General features: G+C 36.8%; 1 protein-coding gene across 1 annotated transcript; it reads left to right on the top strand.

Moving 5' to 3' along the window:
- LOC109231394 (histidine decarboxylase-like) lies at positions 363-4,921 on the top strand. The gene is made up of 6 exons (XM_019397049.1): positions 363-452; positions 636-819; positions 1,675-1,909; positions 2,125-2,318; positions 3,943-4,079; positions 4,181-4,921. The coding sequence occupies exons 1-6, from the start codon at positions 435-437 to the stop codon at positions 4,754-4,756; spliced, it is 1,344 nt and encodes a 447-aa protein (XP_019252594.1). The 5' UTR covers positions 363-434; the 3' UTR covers positions 4,757-4,921.

Below are 12,106 nucleotides of genomic sequence, written 5' to 3'. Positions count from 1 at the left end.
CTCCTATTTCTTTTGTATTCTTTTACGTCTTAATATATTATATCCTTTTAGGAAAAGAAATCAAACACTAAATTATATTAGAATTTTTTTTATTTAGAACTCCTAAATATAAGGAAAGTTTTCTAATTTTACAATTTTATCCAATTTAAATATATTTTTAAAGGGTAAAAAAGGCGAACGACATTTCGCTAAGGGCCTTCGTGTTTTTAATATAGTATATACATATAGATTATACATATAGATTGATAGATTACATCTATCTTTGTGACAGAGACTTCCAATATTCTCAGTCTGCCCCTTAGGAATGCAAACAACTCTCAATTGTTATAAATTGGAGGAACCAAAAGAAGTGAGATGCGAAAACCTTCATCTCTTTGCGACCATTCTGATTCCCAATTATAATTTCAGATAGACACACCTCTTTAGCTCTAAGAATGGGATTTGATCAAAGGGTACGTAATATTCATGCTCAATTTTTTTCTGTAGTATTTTCTTTTATACTCAAGTTCAATGACGACCCAACTCACTAGTATTATTTTATGATAAATTTATTTATTAACCGCATACTCATTCTTTCATGTCAAATCACAAACATATTTTTAATTGAGATTTCTTCTTTTGTGGTTATGAGATAGGAGTTTCACTTAATGGTTGTCCCAACAAATGGTGAAATCAACGCGCCACCGCCACCGCGGAAGAATTTGAGTCTCAGTGTGGTGGAACCTGATGAAAAAGATATTAAAATATCTTCGCAAGAACTGAACAGAATTTTGACTCAATATTTAGAAACATTGTCCCATCGGAAAGAATATCATTTAGGTAAGTATATGTTCAATGACTTTTTCTATGAATATAGTCATCAAATTAACTTTTATACACAATTTTAACAAAATAAAATTAAAAGACTAGTAAGCTAAGTCTATAGATTGTAAGGCTAAATATCATTGGATAGACGCGAGATCAACAATTATAGCTGTACAGCTGCATGAAGTACGAGAAGAGACTATGGATCCTAATTTGGCCTTAACTTGGGTAAGTGCTTACCTAAACATATAGTAATGCAATCGCTTTAATTAATACATTTGCTCAACAATCATACCTATTTGCCTATAATTGAAGGATATTTTTGGAATAAAAGAACTTTGCTTTTCAAATGAAACAAGAAGATGTAACGTGTCATGAAAAGAGAAAGTGTGACAAACTTTTTCAGGGATGAGGAGTATTAAATATCTATCTTATATTTTGTCCCCTAACTACCTTCTGTCCTTCTCCTCCATGCCATAATAATAATAATAATAATAATAATAATAATAATAATAATAATAATAATAATAATGTGCCTTATTCTGCACATGTTTCTAATGGCTCAATTCCACAATTTGTATATACGTGTACAACTTTTACTACGTATTATGTATACTTCCGACAACTATCAGGACCAATGACAAGTTGACAACTAATGGATCAGGCGTGCAATAGATGTGTAGTTGAAAGTTCCGCCTTAGTATAAAGGGGTACTTATGTATTTTTCCATTAAAAAAATTTAAATTATTAGTTAATTTCATACATGTTCCAAAATTAATTTCACAACGAGAACTAGAGAAACAATTTCAAGAAAAAAAAAACATTTTAGTTATACTTGTTCTCGAAATATTTAAATTGGTTTCCTTACAGGTTATCCAATTAATGTATGTTACGAGCATCATGCTGCTTTAGCTCCACTTTTGCAATTCCACTTGAACAACTGTGGAGATCCCTTCACTGAGAACCCTATTGATTTCCATTCAAAAGATTTTGAAGTTGCTGTTTTAGATTGGTTTGCACAACTCTGGGAAATTGAAAAGGATGACTATTGGGGATACATTACCAATGGTGGCACAGAGGGAAATCTTCATGGCCTTTTGATTGGGTAGGTTTCACTTTAATTTTCCCATCTCCATTGATGGACAGTGTTTAATATATAATTCTTGTTCTAGTAGAATATCGAATAGACTTATATTTTGTACGTGGAGATATTCTACAATATTTATACTTGATCTTAAGAAAGAGTATTGTATATATTTAGAGACCTCAGATCCAAATGATGTATTTCAATTTTACCCATTTGAATAAATATTTGTGCAGAAGAGAGCTACATCCCACTGGGATAATATATGCATCCAAGGATTCACATTACTCGGTTTTTAAAGCAGCAAGAATGTACAGAATGGAGCTAGAAACAATCAACACTTTAGTTAATGGAGAGATTGATTATGCAGATCTGAGCTCAAAGTTACTTCTCAACAAGAACAAACCAGCCATCATCAATGTCAATATTGGTAATAATATTAATTCTTCGAAAAAGGGTAAGATATATCCCTCTACTATCAAATATTGTTTAAAGTTACCCTCCGTTATACTAATCGATTCTTACTATTGAATATATTTGTCCCTCATTTGACGGAAGGGACACGTGGCAGCCTTCTAAATATTTTTAATATCCAATAAATTGCCCATATTGGATACCCAATATCCATAACCCTAAACCCGACTCATCCTTGTTTATCTCATCTCCTTTACAACAAAAACTCCTTCATCCAAATTATGGATGTGTTCAAAAATGGTGACCCTTAAACTTAGCACAAATATCTTACAATGAACAGTAGCTAATCTTGATTTAAGCATATATAAAACCATGATCCAATTCTCAAGCAACAATGTTTAAAAGAATTTCAATATAGACAGTTCAAGTTCAAAGAACTCCAGATTCACAGTGATATTTGTAACCGCAATTCTCAACAACAATCATAAATTAGAATTTGATTAATGCTCAACTGTCAACTGCAAACTACTATCAAATCCTTCAATTTCGAATTTTCAATCATAGGAACAGAATTTTTTACGCTTAGTTGCTTGGATTTTTCGACATGGAAAGTGAAGATATTTTTTTAACCTCAAATCCGATTCAACAAGGAACCCAACAGCTCTTTTACTTACAAATCTTCTTTAACCAAGCGAAAGATCAGTAGTTAGTCTAAGATAATAGCTCAACAAAACATATCCAGATAATTATTTCAGTAGAATAATTCAACACTTTAATAATTTTTGTTCCAACTTTGAAAACTTAAAAACCTATGAGTTGGAGTTCGATATTATTTTTTTTACCTAGTTCTTCAAATCAGTTGCTAAATTCCGACTCAAAGAGCAGCTCCGAACAATCAACCAATTTTTGGATTTTCAAGCATCCAACAGCACAAAATTTCCTTTTTTTTTTTTTTTCGTGTGTGTGATTCTGATTGTGAAATCAAGGCAATAAACAAGGAATGCTTAAAGCAATTTCTTAGCCTATACTCCGAAACAAAAAGATTCAATTTGTAAGAAATTTAAAAGCACCTAGTCATGGAGTGGAGAGTCATAGAGGAATGAGATTCTCTTGTTTAGGAGATGAAATAAGAGAAAGAGACAAGGTTTTAATTGATTAAGTCTGGGGATGGGTCAGTTGTAGGGTCATGGATACTGGGTATCCAATATGGGCAATTGGTTGAGTACTAGAAATATTTAGAAGGTTGCCACGTGTCTCTTCCGTCAAATGAGGGACAAATATGTTTAATAGTAAGACGGTAAGCACAATTTTGATCGATTAGTATAACGGAGGGTAACTTTAAACAATATTTGATAGTAGAGGGGTATTTCTGACCCTTCTTTGTTAAATCTTAGATCCTTTCGCTCCTGAAGGATCCCAGGATTTAAAGTTTATGAGTTCTAAGTTGCCACTGAATTCATAGCTTATTTTAGTTGCTGGTTGGATCGCAATTACTTATTATACGTATTTAATAGATTTTCAAATATAAATATAGGGTCTAAGCAAAACGTATTGATTTCATTCATACTCATACCTATTATTGTAGCTCTGCCCTGATTCTCATATGTGGATCGGAGTATTAATATTTAACATATTTGTAGGAACTACCTTCAAAGGAGCTATTGATGATCTTGATCTGATCCTACAAATACTTCAAAAATATGGTTATTCCAATGATAGTTATTACATCCATTGTGACGCTGCACTATATGGGCTAATTATCCCATTTATCAAACATGTAAGATTAATTTAATCCATTATGTTCTTTAAACAAGAAACATTCCATATAGGGAGCAAATAGAAAATCATGACCTAGTTCTCTATTGTATTCGACAACAGGCGAAAACAATTACCTTCAAGAAGCCAATAGGCAGTGTTTCAATTTCAGGCCACAAATTCTTGGGAAGTCCAATGCCTTGTGGCATTCAGATGACAAGGAAAAGCTACATTAGTAGTCTGTCAACAAAAATCGAGTATATTGCTTCCACTGATGCTACAATTTCTGGTAGTCGAAATGGCTTCACACCAATACTCTTATGGTACAGTTTATGCATGAAAGGCCATGCCGGATTGCAACAAGATGCAAGAATATGCAATGAAAACGCTCGATATTTGAAAGGCCGGCTTCATAAAGCAGGAATTAGCGCTATGCTCAATGAGTTTAGTATTATCGTCGTCTTTGAACGACCTAATGATCCTAAGTTCACTCGCCAATGGCAACTGTCTTGCATAAGAGATATGGCACACGTTGTGGTTATGCCAGGCATCACCAGAGAAATGATAGACAATTTCTTCAAGGATTTAATGCAGGAGAGGGGAAAATGGTACCAGGTTGGAACAACTGTGCCTCCTTGCCTAGAAGATGATATTGGTTCTCAAAACTGTCTTTGCTGCTATCGGAAGATGCGTCATTGAATTCTTTAGAAGACAAGACTTGGAACGGTCTTGGATATGGAGTATGTTTTTATGCTGAGGTGGCTCAATAAAATTGGTGATCAAATGCCAAATTTTTAATAAACCTTAAATTTATTAATTTTTAATCTTTTTGAGAAAATAAGTTGGTCTTCCTCTTGAGTTTCATTATCATCTTATTCAACTAAATTGTGACTTGTTAATATGTAGAACACTCTCCCATATTGTTTGATTAATTTTTTGTTGTTTGTTAAAATTTTATCATGAGCATCTCTTAAGAAAATATAATAGTTTCAATTCTCTTCTATTTTTCTTTTCGAGTTTTGTGTTAATCTGATTGATATTTTCTGGTTAACTTATTTGAATTCTAATATACAACAAAGGATAATATTTACTTCTGAAAGAAAAATTGTGAAACAGTAACAAATTTCATATATATAGAGAGAGATAGCCCCAAATATTGGGGGTGTCACATGTAGTCATATAAGCACTACTACAATGTTCTGATAATAATAAAACTAACATAGTTTCCTTGGAAAATCCAAAAAGATACAACTACGGGGAAAGATATGAGAAGAGAAAATGTAATGGTAAGTAGACCGCGGTCGCAGGCAGAGCTACTTACTATCTCTAGTGAATCAGGCAACAACAAAATAATTAGCAACCGCTACCCGTGGCCAGAGATACCTGGATCACTGCATACAAGGTGCATGGTTAACGTGAGTACACCAGACTTCTAAGTAACAAGTCCAAAACTACGAACTGATAGGTAGTGACGTACTTAACCTCAATCACGGAAACTAAGTAAACTGTGCAGAAAGTAGGCATTGCTTTTCAATTCAAGTAATTCAACTCAAAGCGTAAAGTAAATACAGATCTTAGACAATCTAAGATATAAAGTTCAGAACGACTCTAATCTCACGTGGCCAATGCTAACAGACTATGTATATGACAAACTGCTAACCGATTGTACTTCTCATGTCCAACTGTCACTCTAGTCAGCTCAAACATCCGTCCTAGTATGGCAATAGACCGATTCCGGCCAGGGGAAAGATCATATATAGGATATCATACACATCACTGAGAAAAAGTCACTCAGTACTAGGTAAATGTCATTCCAGCCCTGTTAAAGAGAAGATCCAATCTCAATGGATCAATACTTGAAAATCCGACGTATCCACAAGGGAAAGAATCCATTCCTCGATAACATATCAATCGCGCCCACTGTGGGGTGTGCAGGACCTAGATGAGCTGCTCTTAAGGCCTGAAGCGCCTATAAATAATCAAGAAGTATATCTGCCTGCTGGTGTGCATTTCCCACTACATAAAGTCACTCATAACTCAGCTCTCTAGGCCTCATCTATATAAGTCATTAACCCTCCCAGGTCTCAACCTTCAATAGGTTCACAATAGTGTCATGAAAACAACCCAGAACAATGATATGATGAAACTCAATCTAATTTAAGCCAGCCGAGATAGATATAGAAAATGCGATGATCATGCATCACATGGGAGTTTGGAATATAAAGCGAAAACGAACATCATAGATGAGCATGACAGCAAGAATACGACCGCTAAAAGGTCCAACTACAGAAACCGGCACTAAGGCATAATAACATGAACTATCTAGCAAGATTTACACGTCTCACACTACGCTTATCACAATGATGACACGTACCAGCGGATATAGACAGGAGTAGGCACTAACGGTGCCCAATAGGAAACTCACCAGCAGGAACTCCAGCACACATTCTTTCCACGGTGCACGCCGCAGACGTACTTGGCATGTGCGTCACCTCAGTACTAACTACTAACACATTGTTTTATGGTGAGTTTTTTGAAAGCCCTCGCAGAACCAGTTTTGGAAGCCATTAGCTTACCTAACTTCGGGCAAAATCCTACCTCCGCAAGCCCTTTGTCTCTGCAAATCGGCATCCACAACACTCCCAAATCTAGTCATAAGGCTAATACATACAATCAAGTATATGATGACAACGGCCATTCCCACAGACAAAAACTACTTATCGGACACAAATCCCTAAATTGACTCAAACTCCCGGCCCCCTGGCCGAAGTCTCAGGATATCCGACAAAAGTCAAACTAGAGAAGCCCACACTCACGAGTCTATCCATACCAATTTCAATCAAAAAGTCCAAACATTATTTGGTCCCTTCAAATCCCCCAAATTACTCTCTCCAAAATCCCAAGCCCCTCCAACCCTATTTAATCACATTCAAAAATCACCTACCTAATTAGAATGTGGAAATCGACGGAAATACTATCTAGTTAATGATAATAGGGCTCCACTAGCAACTTACCTCGCTTGCAATCCCCTTAAAAAGATGCTCTCTCAATAGCTCCAAAATTCCGAGTTGAAGAAGTGTACGCAGAATATTCGCGAAGCCTTGTAGATTTTCTTCTGCCCAGGACTTTCTCGCACATGACAAGCCAAAATGCGCACTGATCTCAGTGCCGTGGCGTAAAAACCTATCGGCATCTGCGGAACAAATTCACTTAATCCCGGAACCGATACCCTCGGGAAAGACATCGCACCTGCGGACCAACACACGACACATGCGCCCTCGCTTCGCGGCTTCATGGCAACTTATCGTAGGTTCCAAAGCCCTCGCACCTGCAAGACTTCTTGGTCATTCCCCTCACTCTTTTCGCTTCTGCGTCACATTCCCGCTTCTGCGCGCGCACCTTGTGCTTTCCCACTCTGTAGGTGCGGTCATATGACACACTGAGTGCTCCAACTTCAACAAATTCTCCAAACTTCAAAACTTGATCCGTTAACCACCCGAAACACATCTGAGGCCCCCGCGGACTCCTCAAACAAACGTACCAACAAGTACGATATACTAAACATACGAACTTACTGTCAAGCTCTTCTTGAATCAACTGCAACATACATCCAATAATCCAAATTCACATCTCGCGATTCAATCCTATGTGGAAGCTTCTCAATTCAAAGATTCACGCAACGACGCGAATACCTATTCAAATCAACAACTTATTGACCTCAAAAATTTTACCACGCGTCACAAATGACAACACCAGAACCTAACCAATTATCCAAAAATCCATTCCCACTCTCCCCGATCAGATCCAAAATTTCCGACTATCAACCAAAACTTGCGCACACAATCGCTTTCATTTTGCCAGTCAAACACTAAATTAGACTGGGCCTCCAAATCATATCTCGGAACGAGTCCGCTTCTATGTCCAAAATCACCCTAACGGGAGCTAACGGAACCTGTAAAATTCACCATCGAAGATCCGTTCTACGAATACAGCTAATATCCGGCCAACTTTCCCAACTTAAGCCTTCACAAAATTAGAGAGCTCAATTCGATCGTCCCAAGATCACTCGCCGGAACGAACCAACTGACCCGGATAAAGAATAATACAGTTGTAAGAACAACAAAATCGGTTACACAGCCCGAAACTCCATGCTCTCGTATGACTCGAAAAACTCTCGGACAAGTTGTTGAAGTCCAAAGCTCATCCACTCAAGATGAACACCCGTTGCCTTCACATACAATAGAGTAAGAAACTCTCTTCTTCTTTTTTTCACTACACTTAAACCTCACTTTAATTAACAAACACTCTACAATAATTTTTCCACACCACAATTATGAAAGAAAAGACAATTTATAGTATGGGAATTCCTTCCTTGATATTACAATGGAAGAAAGTGGGGGTAAATAAGTTATGAATGTTATGGGAAAACATGGGATATGTTAATTATTAATGTAATTAGAGTGAGTAGAACATGAGAGAAGAGTTAAAAATAGAGTTTGTGCCATTTTGTCCCACATATGGCAGTAGTGGGAGTTATGCGATATTTTTTTCTACTATACATTAAAATGACTAAATCTAAAGATTGGTGTCTATGAGCCGAAGTGTTGTTATAAGAGAATCTAACTATTAATCACGAGTAAATCATATAGAGAAAATAGATTCAAAGTTATAGCTTTTATAAGTGGATGTGTTTGTGTCATATATATGGATGTTGTCTAAACTAGCCCCTTCATGTATTCTAGTAATAGTGGCTTTTCCTAACAGTGGAACTTTTATTAGTGGAAGTTATTGGCATATGAAAAATGTGATGTCATAATTTTTGTAACTCCGTCAGAATAGCTGAGACCATACAGTTGGTAACACTTGAGTTAGGGAAATTAAAATCCAATCATAATTTCATATCAATTTCTACCTTCTCGATTTACGGTCCATGACCTTTTTCTACAACTCTTTTATCCAGGTTAGTATTTCTAGTTCTTGTGACCTTTCAAGACATGATCTTTTATGAGAACTAGCTTAGAATATTAAGAATAACTAGGGGTAAAAAGTCGAGTTAATATCAAATATATTTTTTCTCATCAATACATTCGGAACATATATCCATTTACATACAACTCATTCATCTTGATCTTCATATATTATTAGAACTATAGATATAAATAATATAGTTAACGCTAATAAGAGCTATAACATTTTTTATCATTTACTTTGAGAAAATCACCTATTATTAGTGGCGGCAGGATCCCATCTACTCCCACATAACTCAAGTATTCCGCCTACTCCTTATCTTAAAAGGGAAGGTAATGTGAAATAGCCAAAACCGTCCTCACTTAAAGAAATGCTTTTTTAACAAAAAATTCAATTATGAAGTTATCGAATGTTAGACTTAAGCCATTGGGCTTTAAAGTAAGAAGAAAGTGTGAATTGGAAATGGAGGGAAATTGAAAATTTGAAGAAGTGAACTTTTGTCTTGCACATTTGTCCCTCATTGCGTGAGGAACAACCACATTTGTGTGCTTATACTATATGAATCACTTCTTAAGCTCTTAAAGAGAGAGAGCTTTGAAGAGAATGAACCCGCTGTCGGTGTCGCAATCGCTCGCGTCGCTCGGTTTTGGCATCTCTGCATCTTGGCTTTGGCTTTAAATGCCAAATCACTGCTCTGAAAATACGCCAAGAACCTTGCTGGAAAAAAAAAAAAAAATGGTTCAGAGGGCCTCCTGGCCGCGGTTCTGCCCCGAAAGCCTCTCTGACCGCGGTTTCTGATCGCGGGAACCGCCGGGTAGACCCCGGCAAGGCAGTGTTATTCTTTCTGAAAAGCACCTTTCCCAGACACCCCTTCTCATAATTGACTTTAATAAATTCTGAGGCAAGGCTCCATTTTCTAGCACACGAAAAACACTCCAAACTTATTTGTTTTCTGAATTATACTGCAATTTCTAATTCCGCAGTCTCTCTACGTGCGTTCAATTCGTAAAGACTGTGATTTTAGCTCCGTTCTTTAAGTTCGTTGGTATCACTGCATTATTGCATTTGGCTAGGACAAGTTATTCCTGTTTAATCACTGGGAGGATTTTAATGCCAATTACCCTTGGCAAACGTGTGAGGGGGTTAAAATTCGCTTAAGGAACACACCAACAAAATTGTGGACTCGTGGAACGATATTTTCTTAACTCTTGCTGTTTTTCCAAGTTTCTTTTACTCTTTCTAACTAAATAGTTTTTATTTCTGTATTTTGTGTTTTAACGACAGCAGCGCTTATAACAGCAAGTCTAAGAATTTTAAACTAACGTTTTGTGGTTTGAAAGTTCCGTTAAAACTGTTTTATCATATTTGTTGTATTACTGTTTGAGACTAAAGCCTTCGTGCTTTCTACACTCACAATGAACTTGTTCTGTCTGGTTTAAAGTTATTATAAAAAACTTCCAGTAATAATATACCGTACGGGTTGTAAGGTATATTCAAAAAAGTCATCGCATGTGTACGTCGTGTAGTGCTGTTGGTTTTGGTATTTCCAGTTTGACAAAAACGTCTAAAACTTATCACTGATTTAACCAAAGTTTCTGTTGTGTTCCAACTCTACAGAAAAAGATGAGAACGAAAACAAACTAATGGAGAAATGTTGGTTGGGAACAGGGAGCTACTGTGTTACGGAGTCCTGCCGTGCCTCTGTCAACCTGTTACAGCCGCTTCGTACTCTGCTTCATGGCTTGGCACCGCGGCCAGTTAGACCCGGAGACAAGTTTTACAGTATATGACTTCATCAAGCCTTGGCGACAATGATAGAGATGCTCCTTTCAACTACTACGTAAGAGTTATGCAACGTTTCATCCAAGGAGTATCCTGTTCAATGGCTGAAAAATCTCCGGTTGATGAGATCACGTTGTTGTTGAGCTGAAGCATGGAAATTCTAATTTCCTGTGCAAAAATACATTGAAGTTGTTCTGGAAAGATGCGCTTTGTACAATGTCTATAGTGCTCATGGGTACACTTCAAAAGAAATTATGGAATTGCCCTAGAAGATGACAGTGTCACTAAAACGATGAGGATGCCAGGACTAAGATGTTTCGTGGCTGCAGGTTCTCTGGTATTTCAAGATGAATTGACACACGTAGGTCGGGTCATAAACTATCAGTCGCAAAGACTACAAGTCCATTGTACATGACCTCCTGCTGATAGGTGATGACCCAAATATCAAAATTTTAATTAATAAAATATCTATATTATTAATAAATGAAATTTGTTATTGAAGTATGGTTCATAAATATGAGGCCTTTGCCATCGTTGCTTTCATTAGGCAGAAGTTACATCGCGCTGCTGGACCGAAATTTTTACAAAACTATCTTAAACACAACAGCGGAACGGTAAACTGACACTAGTGAAGACTAGTGAGTGTTGTCTCTAGTTTGAGGAATAGAAGAGGACAACAAAAATGCTGAAAGGAAGTCACGTGGACACTTCGACAATAATAGGGGCAAACATTGTTGGAGAGGCACCACAAAATAAGAAGAGGAAACAAAGCTTCATGGACCAAAGAATTACCCAAAGCAAGAAGAAGTTCAAGGGTAATTAGCCACAGACCTGTAGGAAAAAACTGGGCATAAGGACAGTGGCGATTGTGCGTGTGCGCCAAAGTAATGAATAAGAAGAAAAAAATCAAGCAACATGGCTTAGTGAACGATATAATGGACTTGTTGCCATGTTGTCTGATGCACTTGGTAGGAATCCGAAAAATATGGTGGATAGACTCTCTAGGAGCCACAACGCCATGTTTGTGCTAAACAAGGAGTAGTATTTTCTTCTTTCCTCGTCGACAGTACCCGACGAGACACAATCCTTCATGGGAAATTCATTCTACGGCCAAAATTTGAAACGGAGTTGGCAAAGTTGCGTTGAAGAATGATGTGCGGGAAAAATAGTGCACTCTAACCAAGTCCTCCATGTTCCAGGAAATTCGAAAGGAATCTTGTGTCTACCTCACTTCTTGTCAAAATGGATTAAATGTATTTTTTGTTTCTAATAGTGTTTGTACCTAAGTAATAAACGATT

This window comes from Nicotiana attenuata, chromosome 8 (genome assembly GCF_001879085.1).
Source record: "Nicotiana attenuata strain UT chromosome 8, NIATTr2, whole genome shotgun sequence".
Classification (NCBI taxonomy): Eukaryota; Viridiplantae; Streptophyta; class Magnoliopsida; order Solanales; family Solanaceae; genus Nicotiana; species Nicotiana attenuata.
This window is presented reverse-complemented; position numbering and strand designations above follow the sequence as displayed.